The sequence below is a fragment of the Microtus oregoni genome, unplaced genomic scaffold, assembly GCF_018167655.1.
Source record: "Microtus oregoni isolate MIOR12 unplaced genomic scaffold, Mior012 000032F_ref0000030, whole genome shotgun sequence".
NCBI lineage: Eukaryota > Metazoa > Chordata > Mammalia > Rodentia > Cricetidae > Microtus > Microtus oregoni.
In genome coordinates this window covers 12,989,046-13,012,714 of record NW_024543091.1, presented here as the reverse complement: position 1 = coordinate 13,012,714, position 23,669 = coordinate 12,989,046, and the positions used below count along the sequence as shown (strand labels likewise).

At 42.4% G+C, this 23,669-nt stretch overlaps 1 protein-coding gene across 1 annotated transcript in view; it reads left to right on the top strand.

The window, feature by feature from the left end:
* Positions 1 to 23,669, top strand: part of Wdr72 (WD repeat domain 72) — a 172,333-nt gene that overhangs the window by 39,850 nt on the left and 108,814 nt on the right. The window contains exons 12-14 of the mRNA XM_041679848.1: positions 484 to 704; positions 3,215 to 3,410; positions 23,207 to 23,409. Of these exons, the coding sequence (XP_041535782.1) occupies positions 484 to 704; positions 3,215 to 3,410; positions 23,207 to 23,409 (620 nt within the window). The remainder of the gene's footprint in view (positions 1 to 483; positions 705 to 3,214; positions 3,411 to 23,206; positions 23,410 to 23,669) is intronic.

Sequence of the window (23,669 nt, the reverse complement as noted above, 5' to 3'; positions counted from 1 at the left end):
TTGGCTCACAGGTAAGGTGCCGACTCCTTCAGCACCAAAGCTTAAACATTGTGCCCAGCTTTCAACAGAAGGAATTGATGACCTATTCGAGTCTGGTATACTTTATCTGGAAGCAATGGAAACGAGGTAGAACTTGATCATTTTAAACATCTGTAGAAAGACGTCCTGTGGCATTTGCTTTTCTTTTCTGTTAAATTTAACTTGGCTGCTCGAGTGAAGAAGGGGTAAGTGACCAGTTCCCTCATGCTATATAGCATGTCAGCTGCCATCAGCAAGCAGGAGGCTTGAATGACCAAGCTTCCTGCCTCTGTCAAAGTTTGGTCTAGCTTCAGAGGAAGCATTTAGCTCTTTGAGATGGTGTACCAAGTCTGCTGAGTAATTTTCTTAGCCAAATGTGTGCATGTGTTAAAAATGTGTGAAACAAAAATCTTAGAGTTACCTTAAAAGTAACTTTGTGATACTTGGTGTCTGACCACTTTACAGATCCCCCCTGTCATACTCTTCTCAGAGGCCATCACCAGAGTGTGACTTCATTGCTTTACCCTCACGGTCTTGCTTCAAAATTAGACGAAAGCTGGATGGTGTCTGGGGATCAAGGCTCCTGTGTGATCCTGTGGGATATTTTTAGGGAAGAAATTCTGCACACGTTCTTTTTGGAAGCTGGTCCAGTAACAAGACTCTTGATGCCACCAGAGAACCTGAAAGTAAGTGAATAAAGAGAGTAAAACCTAACACACAAGTTAAAAAGCAAATGGCAACAAAATCCTATATTCACACAAGTAGAAAACAAACAAACAAAATACGCACATTCTGTCTGCCCACAGTTAGCTAGCTGCTTTGGACAAATTTGCTTGTAACTTTTTTTTTTTTTCCGAGACAGGGTTTCTCCGTAGTTTTTGGTTCCTGTCCTGGAACTAGCTCTTGTAGACCAGGCTGGCCTCAAATTCACAGAGATCCGCCTGCCTCTGCCTCCTGAGTGCTGGGATTAAAGGCGTGCGTCACCACCGCCAGCTGCTTGTAACTTTTCAATATGGTTTTTATTTTTATTATAATGTGTCACACAAACAATGTTGCTAAAGTAAACATTGGATCAATTATAGCTTTATAAAATATTCTTAATTATGCATGAAGTAATCAATTTTTTTCTCCCTAGTTCTGTCTTAATTTTTTCAAAAATAATTTCAAAGATTATGCAAAAGCAAGTAAAAGAATGTAGGAATATATAAATTGAAGCTTAGCTTTGATTTCCTTAGTAAGCACTGTATGAACATTTGATAAATATTGAATTTATAAACATCAATCTATGAGAAAAAGGAAATATAGATAATGCCTGTCCTCTCATGAGACATCAACTTAAATCCAGTTATTAACAAAGAGCTGAGGTCCTTGTTAAAGTCTGAACTAGATTTTTTGAGGGGGAAAGGTATATGGCAATTGTAGATAAGGTGTTTGGTAAGTTATATTGGCTTATAAAATTATGTCCATAGAGTGTAAACATGGAGAATTTGACACTGTATTTTGGGCTAAGACATGAAGAAAAGTATTTCTCAATCACTAAGGATTAAACAAAACAGTGAAATGCTGTTTCAGAAACTTCCAATGTTGACATTTGGAATAGTGTGGAATATATTTTATTCCCAAAGTTCTTTCTTGCTCCTTTCAATCCTTTTCTCTTTTCTGCTCCAGGACAGAAGTCCAAGTCTGTCTCTCTCCTGTTCTCTTAGCCTCTTGCTCCAGCCACAGGTGATGTAGCTGTTAGTGCCAGAATCCAATCAAAACAAGTCAGATAAAAAGGGATTTGTTGAAAGAATATAGTGGACATCAGCATGGGGGGTTATAGAACTTAAACTATGAATTCAGAAATATTGTTTCTACTTCCAAGAGCATACTATTCTACAATTCTGCCTCTTTTCCTGTATATTATTTCATCTTCTAACTTTCGAATGTTTAGGAAACAGGGTTGGATCAACCCGGTGTGAGTCATCCAACCTGTGTTCATGCATGATCATTTGATTTATATTTTTGTGTTTATATGTGTGTGTGTGTGTGTTTGTGTATATGTGTGTGTTTGTGTATATGTGGGTGGAGGTGCGTGCATGTGTCTGTGTGTGTATCTGTGTGTGCCTGTGTATGTCTCTGTGTGTGTTTGTGCATGTTTGTGTCTGTGTCTGCGTGCGTGCATACTTGCACATGTTTGTGTGTGTTTCCAAATCACTTGGAGGCTCACATTCCAGGAGCTGTCGAGTATACCATTTCTCCACAAGGTAGAATATCTAGGGAGCTGTGACATCTGACCCATTCTAAAGTCTAGCCTCCAGATGTATCACATCTTCTATTTTGTGACTTTTTTTTCTCCTCAGGATTTCTTTAGTCTCCTTACAATTGAGGGGGGGCATGATGCCCAGTGCCTGCACAGTGAGTAGCCATCAGTGCTGCAGCTGCCATTCTGGATGGGTTAGCAGCCCCGCATGGTACTAAGGATTAATTCAGGGCTGTGTTCATACAAGGCAAGTGTTCTTCACTGCGACATCCCTGCAGCACTTATTAACTTTAATTTTTTTTTCATTTTATCAATTCGTTTCCCAAGTAGGGTGGTGAAGGTACCATTGATGACTTTGACCAATGTCTTCAGGGCTGTAAAACTCCTTATGCCCTTGTACGTTCGAGGGAGCACCTTCAGCAGGAACCATCTAACGCTGTCCTGTTTTACACTGTGTCTGCACTTAGCTTCCTGTTTGGATTAGAAACTGTGGAGTTCTGGGAACCTAACCAAATCACATTTTGAGGCTTTAAGTGGAGAGTCTCCATTCTCGATACCCTTGGGCCTAAGTTCGTGTCCACAAATAGCTTCTTTTTGTGGTGACAAATGAGGTCTGGGGTTTGTTGTGTTCTGCACTGTTTCCGACATCAGCATTGCTGCTGCCTCTGCTGGGTGATGGGAACCCTTCACTGTCTTACAAGAGGATCTGGATGTGCCCTTTCCCTTTCACGCCTGTCTTGTGACCCTTCTGGAGAGTCGGGGAGTTGAAACTCTGCTCTGTGTCTACAGCTGTTTCATGAGCGCCCTGTGAAGAAGTTCTGTTTATGTACAAATGCATTCTTGTAAATAGGTACAGCAGAACAGTGTGTGCATGTTTGAGTGTGTGGAAAGTTTAACTCTCCCATTACGTAGCACACAGCTTTTCACTTATATAAGTCTTTTGTGCTTCTCCAGGTAAGTGATGAGCAGATACTCTGCTGTGTGTGTGGCGACCACTCCGTGGCTCTCCTTCAGCTGGAAGGGAGACAGTGCCTCCTGCGCGCCCGGAAGCACCTCTTTCCTGTGAGGACCGTCCGATGGCACCCAGTGGAGAACTTTCTAATCGTCGGTTGTGCAGATGACTCTGTCTACATCTGGGAGATTGAAACAGGTGAGCAGAGAGGTGAGCCCTAGTTCTCCTTTGTCAGTCTGTCGGGGGTGTGCAAGCGTTTGTCCGGATGGAAAGTTCCATAACTCACACAGCGATGACCTCAGTTGTTTTCACTTTGGGTTGGGCTACATTTATAGCTGCAGTGGAAGTGCGGGAGATAAAACACGGTGGCCGAAGTCAGATCCTGACCAGATGATGATTAGCTGACAGGGCAGAGCTCAGGAATGAGCCGGATATTTCTGGAAGCTATAAATAAAAACATAAGTTATCTACTTTAATTATTAACAAGAGAGAAATTTAGTGTCCTCCTGGTCTCAAATTATCATTAAATTCTGCCTTCTTCAGCACAGTCACCAACTCAGCAACATTTTGAGCTAATTGATGATGAGTAATAATGGAATATAATTAATTATAAAAACTCCAAAAAACTTGAGTCAGGGAAACTGAAGACTAACTAGTTCAACTGAACTTTTTGATATCACACCAGAGAGGTTGTGTGTTTTGAACACTGAAGGGATTTTCTTTTTCTTTTCAAGTTTGATTAGGTGTCTGGAGACAGAATAACAGATTTCAGAAAGGCCTGGGAACACACCAAATAAAGGAGGTATAATTACTGAATATGAGTTAGCACGCATCTCTTGGGAGTGTGTTCCACGGGACCTATTGCATGGCTTTGATAGATCAGCAGTGGTGGTTTTGAGTTGGGTGTTGTTAACAGGCTGGGGAGTTCCTAATATAGTCTGGACTTAGACTTTGCCCTAAGAATTGCAGTTTTCTCTCCCTTTGACTGTTGTGGGCTAATGACGGTGATTTGTACACCGGAGTTTCAACTTTAACAGCTCTGATGGCTTCGGTGTTCATTTTCTCATTTAATCCTTACAACTTGTGCTGTAGAGAGGAGAGATCCTAGTCATTACTGTATTAATGGGGCACGCCACGCCTGCTGGGTGAATATGCAAGATTGCATAGCTAAGAAGTAGGAGACAGTTCTAGGTCCCTGGTGACCCTTCACACAATAAATCCAAAAACATGATATTTTATTTATTTATTTATTTATTTAAGGATTTCTGCCTCCTCCCCGCCACCGCCTCCCATTTCCCTCCCCCTCCCCCGATCAAGTCCTCCTCCCTCATCAGCTCAAAGAGCAATCAGAGTTCCCTGACCTGTGGGAAGTCCAAGGACTGCCCACCTCTATCCAGGTCTAGTAAGGTGAGCATCCAAACTGCCTAGGCTCCCACAAAGCCAGTACATGCAGTAGGATCAATAACCCACTGGCATTGTTCTTGAGTTCTCAGTAGTCCTCATTGTCCGCTATGTTCAGCGAGTCCGGTTTTATCCCATGCGTTTTCAGACCCAGGCCAGCTGGCCTTGGTGAGTTCCCAATAGAACATCCCCATTGTCTCAGTGTGTGGGTGTAACCCTTGATAATTTTTATTTTATTGTTTCTTGCTTTTCTTTTGCGTGTGTTATGCCTAGGCATATACTTGTGTGTCATGTGCATTTAGTACCGGAGGAGGCCAGAAGAGGGCATCGGATCCCTAAGGACTGGAGTTTATGTGTTGGCTTCCAGCACAGTGGGTGCTGGAAATTGAATTCAGGTCTTCTCCAAAAGCAGCCAAACCTCCTAACTACCGAGCCATCTTTTCAGCTCAAATTAGAAAGATTTAAAAATCTGTGTGTTTTCTAAGGCTCTGAGTGATTGTTGAATATAGTGAGTAGAAGAGATTTCAAAGTATTGGCTGCCTTGGGATCTGATAGGCAAGAGCTACGGGCCATGGGCAAATCATGCGGCTTATCTGCAAGGCTTGTCTGTGGAACAGATGTAATCATACTGATTAAATCAAATCATACCTCTCATATTGGAAAACAAGCAGTAAGTCATCAGCAATATTCATCATCATCATCATCAAAGAATATAGTACCTCTTAACTGCGTCTGTGAAGCTCTTTTCTGTGAACCATAAGTGCTTATTCATGTATGCAGTTGCATACTTGAGTGGGGATATTAAGTGACCAAACCTGTTTTTCATAGAAAATTGGATCTAGAACAAATAAAGAACTATGTGGTCACTCCCAAGTGTCCCTGGTTCTACTACAGAGTTAAAAGAAACGATTCCATCTCACTATCAGAACTTGCGTCCTATAAATGCTAACGCCTTACTGATGTTCACATTTCCATGCCAATAAACAGATGAGTGTGTTATATTTCAATCGCAGTTCCAGCAGGAAGCTGAATTCAACTGATATTCATCAAAGGATGAGAAATTCGTGAATGGAAAATTTGTAAATATGTGGGTAGGGGTGAAGGAGTAGGTTGGGAATCAGGGCAGGAGTGATGAGCTCCCTCACAGGTGACCATGGGCAGCAACATGAACCTCTACCCCCACCCTCCATCCCCACCCTCTGACCACCAATAAATGAAGCAGAAGTAACCTTAGTACAACTGAAAACCAGGAAGTTCAGGGGATGTTGCAGCCAGACATGCAGGGTCAAAGGAGGGAAAGCAATGAAGTGATTCTCATTCTCTTAACAACCGCCTTCATTATTTAACTCTACTAGATATCAGGGCTGGTCCTTGGCATCAGCCTCAGTGAGCACAGAGCAGAACACAGGCAGTGGGAATGGCTGGGCTGTCCAATGGACAATGGTCGATGTAGTAATTGTCATAGACAGAACATATTTTAATTCAGGAATCTCTTAGAATTGCCTGTAAATATTGTTTCTGTAGAAATGTTGTATCAGATAAGTACATGTTTGCTGTCAAACCGACCTATGGGATGTTTGTTCCGAATGAATATATTTATTTATCTTTTGTTAACTACTTTAACTATGTTGTTGTCCCTTTTGTTTTGAAACAATATCAATTCAATCTAGGAATTTGCTCAGGATTGGAAGTAGTATTATTTATATCTATCTGAGTCTTCATATGGGTGACATGTCCCTCACGTTCCTCAAATTCCATTACAATGACCACCAGCCCTCTAACCTCCTTTAAACTATGTTTGCCTAATTTCTTTTAGCCTTGGGTCTGGTATTAACTTTGTTGAGGGTTGTTTTTAGTCTCTGCATTTTTTCCCTTTGAGGTTTATATATACTTATTTTATGAGTATGGGTGTTTCGCCAGTATATATGCCTGTATACCACATGCCTGTGGATGTCAGGAGAGGGGTCAGATCTCCTGGAACTACTGTTCTATATGATTTTGAGCTGCCATGAAGGTTCCAGGAATCAAACCCAGATCCTCTAGAAGAGCAGTCAGTTGTCCTAACTTCTGAGCCATCTCTCCAGTCCTATTTACTTAAGATTGAAGGGATTATCTTTCCCTTACCAAGCCTGATATCAGCTGGTTAAAGTGGTACTATCATCTCTCTCATGCTTTATTTCTTAATTTTATTCTTTTTATATAAAGGTGAAAAATGGAGTCAGGGAGGTTTCCCATGTGTTGTTTCATGTTAGGGGGCAGGAAACACTGTTTAAGACCAAAACTGTTTAAGAGGAGCCTAAGAAAGAGAATATGCCTGCTCGCTGATGTGCCTGGCACACAATTAAGTGAACGAATGAATGGGTGGGTGAGTGTAATATCACATGTTCAGTGGCGGGAGGATGGAGCTCCCAGCACTGAGTGTCCTTGCCTCTCTGATGCCTGGCTGTAAGCAGCCCTGAGCTTTCTACTCCACACAACCCACAGGGTCCAGAAGCTGATACCTCCTGAGAGGGAGGGAGGACAATGCCTTTTCGACTCCAGGAGTTTTTCTGGGCCTTTGTCCCCTCGCCTGTGGTTGTGCAATTCACTCCACTGGGTTCGAATCACGTGACTGGATGTGTTCTTTGTTCCAGTATTCAGCCTCCTGGAAACACAAAGGAGGAATCAATTGACTGAAGTGAGTCAGACACTTCCCAGCACCGGCACACCTCCAAAGCCCAGAGGAGGGGGGGGGGGGGATAGCAAGTATCAATGGGGAGGAAATCAAGGCAAGGGGCCTGGAAAGAAAAGACATATCTTAGAGCCACACTCCTGTGCCGATTTCATGCTGAAACTGTATGCGGTCTTTCCTTCTGTGACAGGTGGCATGGCTGGGTGATGCTTTGGGGTCATAGGTGGACATGCTCACCTCCTGGATGACCAGAATAGGGGATTGTTGGTTAACACCGAAGGCTCTTGTCCTGACTGAGGGCAGAGCTACAGCCTCGAGTGCTGAGAGCTTCCAGTTTTACGTATTGATCTACTGGATGTCCCGTGATGTTTAGGCCTGATTAGGAAGGGGAAAAATTGGAGATGTCATTTTGATTAATATTTGTGCTCCCACAGCGTGTTTGGCACTGAGGACTCTGAGTCTCACTGCTGCCTGGCTGACACAATAGGACTAATGCATTACCCACTCTTCCCCTACGTGCGCACCAGAAATCATTTTCAGGTCTGAGCTAATTATTCCTTTTAGACATTAATTTTGGCATATTTCTGAGGGCTTCCATGTTTACAGTAACAGATTCACAGGGCAGAAAGAAACCTCTACTTTGAATTTCTTATGTGTTGTTAATATATTGCTTATTTTTATTCCTGAATGTTTTCTGCCCAACCCATGCTGCTATTAGAACATAGTCCACAGTGAGCCTCTTAATTATTTTTTTTTTTTTTGGTGGGGGAACAAATGAAATCTCGTTTGCTGAGAGATAAAGCATTTCTTGATGGGATGGTTCAGTAGTTTTTCAACACAGGGCTGAATTGTAAAAATATTCAGCTTTGGGGCCTTATGGCTTCTCCTGTGATTCTGACATTGCCCTTGTCACTCCAGAGAATCTGTATGCAATACATACAGTATGGGCAAGGCTGTGTTTCAATAAAACTTTGTTCAGTAAAACAGAACCAGGCAGCAGGTCGCTGTGGCTAGTATACCTGAGACATAATGTTGCTGTTGGGGGGAGAGTTCATCCAGTAAAGTGCCCGCTGCACACGCACGAGGGCCTGGGCTTCTATTTCCGGAGCCCGTGGAAGAAATATCAGGGCATGGCATACGATTGGAACCCCTGTCTAGGGACGTGGAGACAGGAGAATCCCTGGGGCTTGTTGGGCAGCCAGCCTCGTCAAATGAACACACTCCGTGTTCAGTGAGACTCTGCCTCCAAAACTAAGATGATCAGGCATTGAGGTGGCTCAGTAGCAAACAAACAAACAGACAAACTAGTGGCCAAGTCTGATGACTTAATTTCAACCACATGGTCATACAGTGGAAGACAAGCACAGACTGCAAGTTTGTCCTCTACTCCAGGTACGTACCTTGCCATACGTATGGAGAGAAATTGCAGAAGACACCTAAAATCAGCCTCAGACCACCAAGCCACAGGCACCCACACATGCATGTACATGCGCCTGCAAATATGCACATGAACAAATACATCACCCATACACACTGAAATATTTGCTTCAGCGCAGCTCATTCTTAGTTCAATCCACCTTACTGGCTGTGGAGGTTTGGGATTGCCACTATCAACTCACTCGTGAGGAAACAGAGGTGAGACAGTCTCTGTGTGTCTAAGTCAACTGTCTGGGTGTCACCCCTGTATGGGGACACAGGACTCTTCCTGATCTCTGGTTTGTCCTTCATTGCATATTACACGCTACAGTTCCTGCAGATGGAAGCCAGCGTGTTGCAACCATCAGGCAGGAGTTAGATAAGAATGCTGGGAAGAGAGAGAGAGAACAGCTTCTGGAAGATTGCTCGGTACTCTTGGGAAGGAGGGTCTCTGGCTATCTCTCAGAATGTGGCTTTTAATTTACACACAGTCCTAACAGCTCTGGTCATCTGATTTCTCACACGACAGATTAGAAACAGCAACGCATACGCAAAAGGTGGTTACTGACAGGCACACCAGACAGCAGAAGCGACAGCCGATAGGAAGGCAGGAGAAACTGCAGTGTAACAGGGTTCAAGCAGATTCCCAAGTCCAGGAAAGAAACAATGCTGAAATTGTTCTGCCATCGGTATTAATCTCCAGCCTCATAATTTCTTTCCACAATGGATTTATTTGTACTCGTTAGAAAGTTCTTGGGGTCTTCAATGTTGCTGTCTAATTAGGGAGTTTGGTTTTATAGTTTTGGTGGAAATAGTAAGATTTAGTTTTTAAAAAAAGAATTAAGAAAAATTCTAGGCTGGGAGGTAGTTCAGTGTTTAAAGCTCTTAACAATGGTTAAAGACTCACAGCAAGGAAACTAGAGTTTAAATCTATGTTACATGTAACTGTTCAGTAAGCACGACAGCTGTCTTGCAGTTCAAGCCAGAGACAGGTCGTCACTCTCTCCACCCCACCCCTCTCCCATCTGCAGAAAGATGGCTAGCCTCATTGGTGAGTTCTGGATTTGATTGGCAGACTCTGTCTCAAAGAATAAAGTGGAAGAATCATAGAGAAATGTCCTGAACATCAATCTTAACTGCATATACAGACATCCACACACAGGCAAAGGTGCATACACACAGGAAGACACATACCACACACACACACACATACATGAGAAGAAGAAAAAGGAAAAATATACGAGAGATGAATTTTGCCAACTAAAAACGAATAGGCCATATTTTCCAAATACATCCAATGCTTTGTCTTGGACGTGTGTAGAGTAAAAACCATGAGGAATACATGGGGCCTACAGTTTACTAGATCAATGGTCATATTCGCTCCAATGGCGTAGAATCTGTGGCTAAATTCAAACTTTACCATGACAAAGTAGCATACAAGTTGGCTCTGGGAAAACAAATTTTCAGTACATAAATTTTAGTCCCCCATGGAGCACAATGGTTAATACTGGTATAACGTAAAAGGAAAACATTGAGAAAAGCCCCACGGCCAAAGGTACTACTCTGAGGATAATTGGCTCAGTTTCTTCCCAAGGTCACCATTGTCTAGCTAAAGTGGTAAAGTTATAGCACATGGAATGCCTTGTCAGCAGGGCTATTGTTTAATGTCCACTGCACACGTGGTAGAGGCGGGCTCAGAGTGCACAGCATCCTGCCAGGAGAGGTGTCTCTACGTGCCATTTTCCCAAAGCTGCTTGGTTTTGTTGTGGCAGATTGCAGATGGAACCCCCTTGAGATGATTGCTTTTAGAAAGGAAAACGAGGATGCGTTTGAGTGCAGGGCAAGGTTTTTCTTATGCCACCTTGTCTAAGATTGTTTTCCTTTATCATAATGATTACTGGGGTTATTATCCAATGTCTGTTTTTTGTTGTGAAACCTGGTTTTGAATCTTCACTTTCTCCTCCTCAGCCCTCGTTATCCCAACAACACTGTAATTTGGAGTTGTGTGTGTGATCATGAGTGTATGGGTAGGTACACAGCTGGGAACATGAACTTTGAGATTTAGCAACTGAATGTTTATCAAACAAAATTTAATCTCTTAGGTAAGAGACAGAGCCCAGAGTGGGTAAGAACATGAGTGTGGAAAGTTAAATCATGCAGGTTTAAGTTTTGTTCTACCACTTTCTCTGTGTGTGAATATGTCAGTGTATATGTGTGCATGTGCTTGTCTGGGGGTATGTGTGTGAGGAAGAGTTTATTTGCACATATGAAATTTAATTGAGCTATTATTTAACCCTGTCTTTTGGCTCTCCTGGCATAATACATTGGACATATTACTGTGATGTTTGCAAGACATCTTTAGGACATTTTGTGTGCTCAGAAACAAACGTGAAAATCAATACGATGTCATTCTAATTATGAAAACAAACGCCGTCTGCTTTTCACCAGCTAATGCCCCCTTCTCTCTACCCCCTCCCCCAACCCTTGGTGCATCCATTCAGCAGTTGCTGCCTTCCTGGATTTTGCTTTGTAGAAATTGTTCAAGCTGAAATCACTCTCAGCAGTTCCTGTGGTCGGGCTGCACTTGGAGATAGAGAGCTGGCTGGGTGTGTTGTCACGTACCCACATCTAATGTGCAGGGGGCTCATGCTGCAGAATCTCAGGCAGCTGCTCTGTAGCTCCATCCTAGTGAAGCTGCTTATACACATATGTTACATGGTCACTTGGTACCTTAGGAGGACTCCAGGCTGCAGTGCAGAGTGGAAAGAAGCCCAGAGGAGCCATCTACCCTCCCCAGGCTTCCTCCTTTCCGTTACCCTTACCTTCCCAGCAGCCAGCTGCCACAAAAATGACTTGGAAAGCAAGACTCAGTGGGTTGTAATGACTGGGACTGAGGGCACGCACACGGTGGGGGTGGAGCCACAAGATAAAAGACACTGGACTTAACTTCATTAGTCTGGGTGTGTCGATAATATCCAGTATCTACCATTCACATGTGTTAAGATTAGATGGGAGAGGTCTTTGATGTTTCTGGAATGAACCAAGTGAAAATTAGGACAGAGGTCAAGTCCTTGTCTTGGTGAGCAGAGGACTGGGCTGAGGGATTGTTGTTGGGTTTGACGTTCCATGTCGAAAATAATATTGGTTATTAATCTTTGCCTTGTCAATAAGGTCTGGGTATAGATCGTCCCACCCATTTCCCCCATTCTTTGCAAAGACCCAGTTCTGATATGTCAGTCATTCTTAGAAGCCTTTAGACCTACTTCCGCAACTGGCAGTGTGAAATCCCAGGTGCACTAACAGACCTAAGCTGCTAAGAATCATGGGTGGGGAGATGGTTTGGTAAGGTACTACCTGGGCAAATGTAATGAACTAAATTCAACAGCAGAGGTTATGACTGTGAAAACACAAGTGATGGAAATAAAAGGAAGTTAGAGAGACATAGGTAGACCAGTGAAAGCGGGTCCCTGAAACACCAGCTTCTTGTTCCCAAAGAGAACCATTCGTGGGAGGATTCATGGGAAGGCACAGGGCCCATGAGGGAAGGGGAGGGACCCAGTGGAACCTCTAAATACCCATGCCAACTTCCCAACCTCCCAGCCTGAGGCTCCTTCCTTCCAGAAGGGTAAAGCTATTGCTTTCCCTTTCTCCATAGCTTGGGTCTTCTGCACCCCCCCCCCCCATGTTTGGTTGTTTGTGCCATAGAAGGAACTTGGGGATCCCCTAGGCAGATGCCATCACTCTGTTACAGTAAGATGGACAGTATGTAATACTCTTCTGGTCAAATAACAAGAAAATATCATTGGTTTTATCCAGTTCAGAGCCTATCAGCCATATAGGGAGCTATATGAGGCTAAAGTATTTAGTATTTCTTTCTTCCTCTTTTATCAACCATGTTCAGTGGTAAACTTGAATCATTTGAAAAGAAACTTGTACACTACCAGTGAAAAAGGAAATTAAATAATTTCAGGAGTATTGTAAATGTTTAAAAATTGATGGATTGGGGTTCTTCAGTTATTGGGGGATTTGCCAACTGATTACCTCACAGACAAGGCTTTCTTTCTAACCCCTTTTCTCTATTACCATCCGTTCACCACATCCTTTAAACTCAGCACCAAGTATCCCCGCCCCCTTGGCATGCCGCCTCTGCTACAGGATCGTACAAATACCCTGCCACTCATCTTTTCTATCCTTCGGTTTCTTTCCTGGATTGATTTAAGAATTAAATAACACTCAGGTCTGAGAATATAGCTGTGTAACATGAGGGCCTGCATGTTGGGGTTTCTGTCCTGCCCAGTTCCCACAGCCAGTAAGACCCCAAAGAAAATCACACGGAGATCTATATAAGTTATAAACTGATTGGCCCATTAGCTCAGGCTTGGTATTAGCTCTTATAACTTTTATTAATCCATTATTCTTATCTATGTTAGCCACATGGCTCAGTACCTTTTTCAACGGGGCAGGTCACATCCTGCTTCTTTGGTGTCTGGGCAGGACTGCGGAAAGAGCTTCCTTCTTCCCAGAATACTCCTATTCTCATTGCTCCACCTCTACTTCCTGTCTGGTTTTCCCACCTATACTTCTTGCCTGACTGCCAGCCAATCAGCGTTTATTTAAAGCATAATCGACAGAATACAGACAATTCTCCCACACCATAACTGGTTGATAGAGGGGTTGCATAGCATGCACGAAGCCCTGGGTTCCATCCTTAGCACCACACAAATGGGGTCTGGGGATGCATGCCACTAGTCCCAGCACTTGAGAGATGGAGGCAGAAATCTCCCAAGTTCAAGGTCATCCTCAGCTGCATAATAAGCTTGAAGCCAGCCTGGGCCACAGGAGACTTCTCTTCAAACAAATGGTAGATAATGGTAGATTTAGTGATAATGAGAACTGAAGAGCAAAAGAACAAAAAGCACACAAAAGCTATATGTTATGTCTTACATACAGTTCCTCCAGAAAGAGAGTGTTTAAAATGAACATGTTAGTTGGGCACATGATTTCTAATCTGTAGTTTTTTTACTGAATGTCTCTGTGGCTTGTTGTAATAAGAGTGTAAGGCAGGAGATGGAATTACTTTCTGAAATTTTAAAAATGTAACTGAGAAGCATGTTTTTTATATCTTGATGTGCATTTAATAATTTGTTTCCATAAGAAAATTAGTGGAAAAAAGAATCATAGATTCGAGTCCAGGTAGGTATGCCATCAGGAGCCTGGACTGTATTGCTTTCCCACTGCAAATAACTTCAAACTTCGTAGCTTAAAATTTTTAGCTTAGTACCTCATACGGGGTCCTGCAGTGTAGAAATGAAGGTGAATGCCACTAGCTTTAAGGCTTTGGATCTCACAGGGCTAAAATAAAGGCATGACCTCCCTGCTTGCAACAGCCGCTGTCCAAGGGCTCAATTAGCAGTTCAATTATGGGCTGGGGAGATATGCAGCCAGGAAAGTGAGCTTAGATTTCCAGTACATTTAAAAAGCCAGACATGGTGCTATGCACCTGCATGCCAGCAATGCAAAAGCAGGGACAGGAGGAGATCCAGGGTTCAAATGTCCAGCCACTCTAGCCAGATCAGCAAACTCCAGCTTCAATGAGAGACCCTGTCTCTAATGGGAAGGTGGAGAAGCAAATGAGGAAGAGACTTGAATCTACCTCTGGATTCTGTCTGTAAACACACATATGCTGACACACATAAACACATACATGCTTGTACACATAAACACATACAAAAATAAAAAGTAAAGGTCAGCTAATGAGAACTGGCCTAATCGAATGGTCTCCCTCTGAGGTCAAAGAATTCGAAATTTACTGACCATTGGACTGCTATGACATCACAATCCCATGGGACAAGACTGGATAAGATTGAGGGGCACTGGGGATTATTTATAGAATTCTGCATATTTTCTTGGAGCTCAAGCCTAAGAGTCTGTGAAGACTCCAGGAGTAAGAGAATCTATGGAATTAAAGGGAGAAAAGTTTAAAGAACATTTTTTTTTTGCATACCTGGGTATGGATATAGTGTTGACTTTAATAGGTAGATTCTAGTGACAGTATCCTGGGCCTCGATCCTTCCAAACAAACTCCACATTCCACTGACCCTGCATTCTCTCATCATTTGCCCACAGCAAAGTACTGATTGCAGTCAAAACCCTTCTTTCCTCTCTATTATATCCTCCCCCTCCGAATACAAATGAGACAAAACAGAAACACCAGGCCCCTCCATAGAATTTGCCCTCCACTCAGCACCTTATCCGGGAGAGCACACTTCAATTCTGCCTTTTCCAATATGCTTCATCTTTCCAGGAAAAACTCTAGATCAACTCAGCAAGATAATGACCTAATTACCTGAACCGATGCCAGAGGCAAATAAATGATAGACTGGAATGTCTTCAGGGCCATTGCAGCCAATAAGTCAGCTAGCCTTCAATAAGATGCACGAGGGATAAAATCTAAGATGGTTATTTTAAAATTAAAAAAATAAATATACCTGGTATCAGAATGCAAGGCATACAGAGTGAGCGACATTCTCTGTTAGCTGGAAATGGGATGATCTTCATGCTATGTATGTGATAGGTGATTGTCAATTTAAGCATACCTTTCAGACAGTAAAGCAAAACCTATCTTTTCCATGCACATCTTCATGAATTAGTTCCCTTAATTCCAGAATGAAGCTGAACATTAAATTTAGTCCTAGGTAATGTTGCTAACACATGTTTAAGAAGAGGGATCATTTAATAGGAAAATAATGGGAAAAATCTGGGTTTGAAATTTCCTTAAAGTTAGTATTTTATTTATATTTTGGACACATGTCGGCAACTTGAAATCTCTATTTATCTCAGCCCTTTCATTCTTTCACCCCTTCTAAGCCCCTCGTTGCATTTTTCTGGAGGTCAGAATTAGATGTGGGGGTTGAGTGTATCCCTCTGGTAAACACCGGGATTTCTGTGAAGGTGCTGGAGGCTGGGGCCAAGCTGAGCTTCAGGTCACAGAGGTCAGAGACTTTTTAAAAATGTATTCTATACCCTAGAGGTAAAGAAGGTTGGTGGGAAGCCAGTCCTGACTTTGTTAACATACTCAAGCCTTTGCATAGCATGAAATGACTCAAGCCACTGAAGATCTATTTTACAGATGGATTTATCCCATCCTGCGATAGTTAGCAATGAAGAAAGTGCCTCTATACCTGGTTTAATATTTTCAGAGCCATTCTTCTTCCCCAAGCTTCCATTTCTTTCTAGTTAGCTAAATCTAAATCCCATGCCTCCAGGGCTTCCCCTTGGTCAAGCTCACATCAGTTCCCTATTTTCCAGGGTAAGACGCAGTCACTGTGAAATGTTTTTATTAGGAAGAGCCATGCACCCTTTCGAGCAAGTCTCTGAGTTTCACGTGCAACTGCGGATAAGTGAGAAATCTCACAGCACAGCCAATGGGCAGCTTCCTCCATGCAGAGGAATTTGATTACTTCTGGCAGCCGGTCTATTTGACTGAAATCTGATTGTATGGGTGAGGCTACCAGCTCGGATCGTGAAACTACTTTTTAAACCTACTCTATTTTCAGTACGGTCACTTTGAAATATAACTGTTCCTAAGCACCGCCCCACAGCTCTTCAGATTCAACCGAGGAGATCCGACTGGTGGAGACGAGTCCTCGCTCTATTACGCAATCTTTCATGTTCTTAATGTCAAGTCCTGTTCATGCAAACATATGCCTGTTAGTAATCATAACACCAGGTTTCTTTTTAGTACATTCAGATCATGTTTTATGTTTTGACAATGCTATGAGTACGATATTTAACTGAATGCATCTTCTGTTTTATGAAGCGTGGTGGCTTACAAGTCTGAGCTTCTGGTGGCTCTGAGAATTTGTGTTCCTGTAACAATTTTCTTTCTTTAGCCTTTTTCTCAGGAAGCCATTACTGTCTCAAATTTATTTATATAGGTGGATAATTTGATGCACTATATTTGTTGAGAGTAGGTTATGAGACTAGAAAGCAAATGTCAGTGGTATTTCAGAATATATTAACTAGAAGACCGGATGTTTTAAATTTGGTAGAAATTCCCAGGGAAGCCGAATGGTGAGAACTTCCAGCTCTTGGGAAGAGACTTCTGGTGTCAGGCACGGCAGCGCCTACCCATTCTGTCTGTAGACAGGAGTACTACACTGGTACCCTGCTCTTGTGCCTGGGATCGAAGTACCGCCCTTTCTGTGGCCTGTCTGTCTTGCTGGAAGAAAGCCTGACATTCCAAATCAACTCTCCAATACACAACATGGAGATCATTTTTCCTACTCAAAAATGAAGACAGCAGAAAGAAGTACAGTAGGTTCCCTATCAGTACTGACAGCCCCTGTCTCTTTGTTTGTGTTTATAGTTTAGCAACACACCACTTCAGGGAAGTCCAGGTGGCAATCATCCTTTTATATGCAAGGTATAAAATATAATCCTCCCTTTATATGCAGAAAGACTCCGAGGCCTGTACTGGCTTTAAAACCACTCCTCGTTCCCTTAGGTGGAGTCTGTCCCTGGAATTTAACTCCAGCCCATTTCATGACTGTTTAAGTTTCTGTCTGTCTGTCCCAGTCTCTACTTGGAAATTCCCAGGCTGTGTATGCAAATGGCTGACCTCAACCATCATAGACGTATCTCTGAACCTCCTTATGCCAGAACCCATTAGGTAGAGAGCAACAGTTACTCAGAGGTGGTGTTCTCAGAAGGAGGGATTTGCCATAAATGCGGAAGGGTGTGCCTCTCAGAAGGGTGTGCCTCTCAGAAGGGTGTGCCTCTCAGAAGGGTGTGCCCCTCAGGCCTCGTATCAGGGGCACTGGTCCTTAGGATGGGGTGAGAAATAACTAGAAAGTTGAGAGCCTTACTATTCTCCACCAACCTTCTCTGCTTCTCTCTTTCTCTCTCTCTCTCTTTCTCTCTCTCCCTTGTCCTTCCCTCCCTCTTCTCTTCGCTCTCTTCTCTTTTCTTCTCTTTTCCCCCATCCTTGCCTCTCAGCAAGTTTCTTATTTTATCCCCTTGGACTAATATATCCAGCTCTTTGGCCAATGGAAAAACTGGATTGGCTAATCCACAGGTCAAGTTAACAAGAATTCAGGTGTTTGGAGACTGACTTCTGGTTTCCAATTCCTGAGTCTTGGGGGTGCTGGGAGTAACCTGGCAGCATATCTGTGAGCTCTGCCAGGCATCTGGCTTGAGGTCTGGAAACCACCTCATAGAGTCGCTGCCTCCCCTAAGGCCTGGGTATAGATTGATAGTGAGCACAGTGGGTGTTAATGCCTGGACAGGAGAGCCAGCCATCACTAATGTGCTCTCGCTCTGCCTGCATGGAAAGAGTAAACTTTATCCATTCAGTGAGCATTCCTTTTAGTCTATGCTCCACACTCTGAGTATGTCGCTCATACTTCCCAGCCAGGGCCTGCAATCTGGTGATGATGTACCAATCTGGGCTGTAATGTACCAGTTAGAAATGTAAGTGCCCTGAGGATGCTACCATTGAAAACGAGGGAAGGTGGGGAGAGAAAGCTGCTTTCGGAAGACCTAGCAGAGCGTCAGGAACTGCAAGCCATACCTAAAGCTAAAGTCTGCAAGGCAAAGGTGTATTTAAATGGAAATCAGATGGAAGAGGAAAAGGAAAAATCTGGGGGTGGGTGGGACTATGCTGAGAATGGAACCTGTAGTTCAAGGGGCTGGAGTCAATCCCAAGTAGAAAATCCCTTATAACCCGGGTTGTTGCTGACATACAAGCCATTAAAGAGTAATTAATACCCAGTCTGTCATTTATGCTGGAGCCTACTCTGATGTCTGAGGAGGATTTAAAAAGCAAGCCACAGGACTGCGGATATGTTGCTAAGAATTCTTGCTTAGTTTATAAAGAGCCCTGGATTCATTCCCTCCCTAACCCCACGTAGTGGTACACTGCAAGCCTATAGTCATAGCATTTGAGAATTAGATGCACAAGGACCAGGAGTTCAAAGCCATCCTTGGACACATAGTGAGTTCAAGTCTATACTAAGATATATATATATATATATATATATATATATATATATATATATATATATCTGTACTTAAAAAAAAAACCCAAACAGACTGTGCTATGAGTTAGATTGTCTATAACTGGAGAGACAAGGCTTTCTGACTTCTTGGAAGAAAATACAGTACTGGATCCCTTACAAAATATCTTGCCCTTTCTAGGCGATAATTGTCCTAAGTGCTCTTTTCTCATGGTTTTTCTCTTGTATACCACAGACTGAGGATATTGTACCCCAAATTCTGAGGAGCAAAAGTCTTTCACATTTCTGTGTCATTTGAACATCCTTAATTTGAAAATCCAAAACCTAATACCTATTAATGCCATGAGTTACAGAGAACAGTTTAAGTTGAAACAAAATTATGTCAAAAACTTGTAATGATAAAATATAAAGTAATAATGCATGATATTTACTGGAAAATATCTTAAAAGCATTTATATGAAGAGCTTTTGAGTTATTTTATGGCACAAAGTTTATCTCTGTATTTAAGGCTGCTCTGTAACTCACTATGTAGCCCAGGTTAGCCTCAATTCTTTACACCATATAGATTTCATGGTATTTTTCACACACCTACTTGCAAAGAAGAGATGGTAGCAGATAGTATGGGTTTAATCAAGTGCATCTCTACGCATTTCCTGTTGTGTCCGGAACGAATCAGGGAAGAGGGTATCCTTTATGCTCTTCGTGGAATGGAATGGAAACCAGTTTGGGTTATCATTGGGTTTACGTGGAAAAGCAGAAGTTCTTTTGAAGTTGGGATTGGATGAAGTGATTTGTAACCTTGAGTTTCTGCTATTAGGAAGCAAAGGCAGCACTTAGGGATGTTGCAGCGGTTGTAGATCATCGTCCTCCCTGGGAAGCAGTGCCCGTCTTCCTGAGGTTGGCTTTGTCTTCCTGAGAGCATCTAACATGATCAGGGTTGTGGGCTGCTGTTCCCATCCCTTCACAGAAGGAGGGGCTCGGGAGGTGGGGCTGTTGGACTAGCAACTGAACTTCTATCCATACTTCGCAGGCAATTGTACACAACTCAGCTCTAATTGCTTCCGTCCTTGAGTCTAGGTTAGGCACTAGAGTGTAGAGGCCTGGGAAAGTTAACTGAGGAGGACTGTGGGCCGCGGGGAAGCCAACCTCCATGCTGAGTGCAGATCTTCAAGTGCATCTGCCAAAGTCATCCATGCTTAGCTCCTTCCCCATAACCCTCAGTATGCTCTGTCTATAGGCCCAATAAACTCATTGGTGATCCAAGGGGAACTTTGGAGGAATGATACTTTGGCTTGTCACTGGGGAGGATGCAGCGGGTAGATTTGTTTACACTTCCCAGGGGATGAATTCGCACAAGAACACACCTATAGTCTTCCTTGTGGTTATTCTCTTTTATCTAGATACCTGCAACAATATAAAAAATGTGCTTGAGTGTTGTAAATTCCATTGTTTCTGCTGGGAAGTGATTTAAAGGGGCTTATTAATCAGGAGGAAGAATAATAATAATTTGATAAGAAATTTTACAATAAAGAATTAGCCCCTATGTAAAGAGTTATTATCAGCAAAACCAAATACCAAGTGTTTTATTTGGTTGGGAGATATTTACTTAGGGTTAGAATAGAATATTGGTATTTTACATACTACAGTAAATTAGTCTTCAATGTCTCTTGCTCCTGCAATGCCATGAGACTTTGAAGTTGAACCATTCTTGCTTAGTATATGTTGCAAACAGGTCACATTGGATGGTACAGTAGATGAAACAGATTAGGTACCTGTGTGTGCAAAAGCAGGAGATGACAGCCATACACTTGAGTGTGGGTAAGCTGTGGTTATGTCTGGACAATTCAAGAGATGGCTGTACTTATTTTCGGATGAAATACATGAATGTGAAAAATAGACAGCCCAATAAATTATTTCTCGAGGATTATCAAAAGCCAAGCAGGGTAGCACACACCTGTTTTCTCAACCACTTGAGAGGCCGAGCCCAGGAGTACAGAGTTAGATCCAGAGAACCTAGAGAGACTCAAAATTTTTTAAAAATATTTTTCAAATAGCACATCGTGTAGCCACAAAAGACTCACGAGCAGACTATCCAGGTTGATATCAAGTTTAAAGAGAGGTTTCTCAGAAAGACAACGAATCCTATGGTTATAAATTCTGGAATGCAGTCATTTTCCGGGAAGATGAGCTGAAGTCATTGATCTGATAAACTTTTCTTACTGTCATTCTTGAGGGAAAAGGTTTTCTTGATGTTGCTGCCGGCATCCTTTGTTGACAGTATCTGAATAGTCGTGGAAGAAGAGAGGTTGGAAAGTTATATCTAGAAGTTGATATTCAGGATGTTTTCTTACAAATGTAAAATGATTACAATGGGAAAACATTGTCAAGAGTTCCTGGGACTAAAATTCTGCCTGTTAGTGTAACAGAATGATGGCCAGTACCAGTTTAAAGTACTGAATACCAGCTAATGGTGATGGAGTTAGCAGGGGAGGGAGGAGAAGCCTGAGATAGGCTGAATAATTGTGATACAGTTTGCATACCTAGCTCCTTATCAGGAGAAAGAGCGATCTATGATTTTTACTAACACTTCCCCATGATAGACAATGTATTTGATCTTTTTAAAATATTATCAGTGAGAATTAATTATCTTTAACACATGCTACAACTTTTCCTCATTGGTGGGAAAGAAATAATATGAAATTAAATCTGTAATGTGATATTAATTATTCAATTTCTTATTATTTTTATTCAGTTGGGTATGCATTATACATAATACAAGATTAATAATACAAATGAACTCAGAGGATAGAAAGCACACATCAAGATTAATTTACTCAATGAATGCATGATATTGCATTTGCAAAACCAGTTGACTATTTGTCAATTGTTTTCTGATGCTTCCTTTTTTATGTGCATGTGTGTGTATATGAGTGTAGTGTGCATACATGTGTGTAGTATATGTCTACCTGTGCATGGGTTTAGAAACCAAAGATAGTGTTAGGGGTCTTCCTCTATTCCTCTGCACGTTTGTTGTTTTGAGGCAGGGTCTCCCCATGAACCTGGAGCTCATGGGTTTTGCCTAGGCTGGTTGGCAGCCAACCACTGATCCTTCTGTCTCTGCCTCTCATAGTGCTATGGTTATAGGGACTTTGGGGTGCTGGGTTCTAAACTGAGGCTTTTATAGCTGGGCAGAACCTCGCTACTAAACTCTCCAGTCTTCTGATCATTATGTATGTGTGTATGTGTGTGTGCATTATAATGAATCTGTGTGTATTATTTGCATATGTGTATTTTCTTGGTATAGGCACACTTTCATGTGCATACATTTGGAGGTCAAAAGATCATGTCTCGTGTCTTCTCTTTTTGTTCTATTCTTTATTTATTGAGCTAGAGTCTCTCACTTTACCCAGAGCTCACCACTTGGGCTAAACTAGGCAGAGAACTCCCTGTGTTGTTTCCTGCATGCTGGAATTACAGGTACACTACCTTGCCTACCAGGCATTTACCTGAGTAGTATGGATCTGAACTCTTACTTATTTGGTAAGCATAGGGCAACACCTCAGGTCAACTCTAGTAAACCAATTTTATACTTGCTCTTTTATTTAAAGATTATTTTTATTATTTACATGTATCTGTGTATGTGTGTCCATATATGAATGTATTCCACATGAGTGCAGTGCCCACAGATGTCAGAAGAAGACATTGTATCCCCTGGAGCTGGAGTTACAGGTATTTTTGAGCCACCATATGGCACAGAACCCAGACAGTGTTCTTTCTACAAGAGCAGCCAGTGCTCTTAACTGATGAGCCATCTTTCCAGCCCTATACTTTTGTTCTTTTTATCTTTAAATTAGAGTTGTCAGCACCACTCCTGCAGCTGGAAGGATGTCAGAGGGCAGAGGAGATTAATTCCAGTTCTAATAACATAAGAAATAAAAAAAGAAAGGCTCTGACGGTAACAAACTCCAGCAATAAAAACAACAGCAAAAGCTGGGGCGCTCTGAGTGAGGGCAGATGCACCCTAAGCTTCAGTGTCTTTAACAACCCTAATTGTTTAAGTAAGTTATACATTAGCAGCTGTAACACTGCAAACCTGGGAATCCCAGACGAGCGCTCCAGAGTCTCTGTTGTTTGTGAGCTGGGACACTAGGAGACGGCACAAAAATATTCCATAATTGTTCCTTGTTGCTTATTTTCCTACGGGATAGTAAGATGGGTTTTAGTCATGGAGACCCTTGGAATGTTGGTTCCAGTGGATAAAAAGACTCTTGGGGTGGGGTACACTTTCAAGTCCACTGTTTTATAATTGATGACAAAGTTTAAACTATCTAGACAAAGTTCCCAGACTGGCTCTTTCTGTTGTAAGAAGGCAGGAATGACAGCTTAAAGATCCAAGGTCCTTCTACGAAAACATCCTTTGAGGTCTCTTTATTCTACTCTGGTAGATATTTTACTTACCTTTGTTTTGCATCTTGAATTTTGTTTTCTAGGCACTTTGGAAAGGCATGAAACAGGAGAAAGAGCAAGGATTATTCTTAACCGTGGTGATGACTTGCCGCTTGTCAGAGCTGAGCCTACACTGTCAGTGGCCTCAGAGACACACAAGCACAAAGGTGCAGAGCAGAGGTCCTCCAGTTCCCACCAGTCTGGGCTGGTGCCCTGCCCTGGTCTGCAGCTGGAGTCTTCATGTAAGGTGAGTCCATATCTCCAGTGTTCTACAAGACAGCAACCCGGGTAAGATGCGACATGGCCCTAACCTGTCGGCACAAAAGCATGGAAGCAGATGATGACATTGATCCAGTAATGTTGGGTGGAACAGGATGGGGGACATTTAACACCAAAGTGAATGACATCCTCGCAATGACATTTGTGACAATAGAGTTTCCAATGTATCAAAAATTAAGTTACTGTTCCGTCAACTCAAATTATAAGTGTTTTTCAATGGTGGTGATT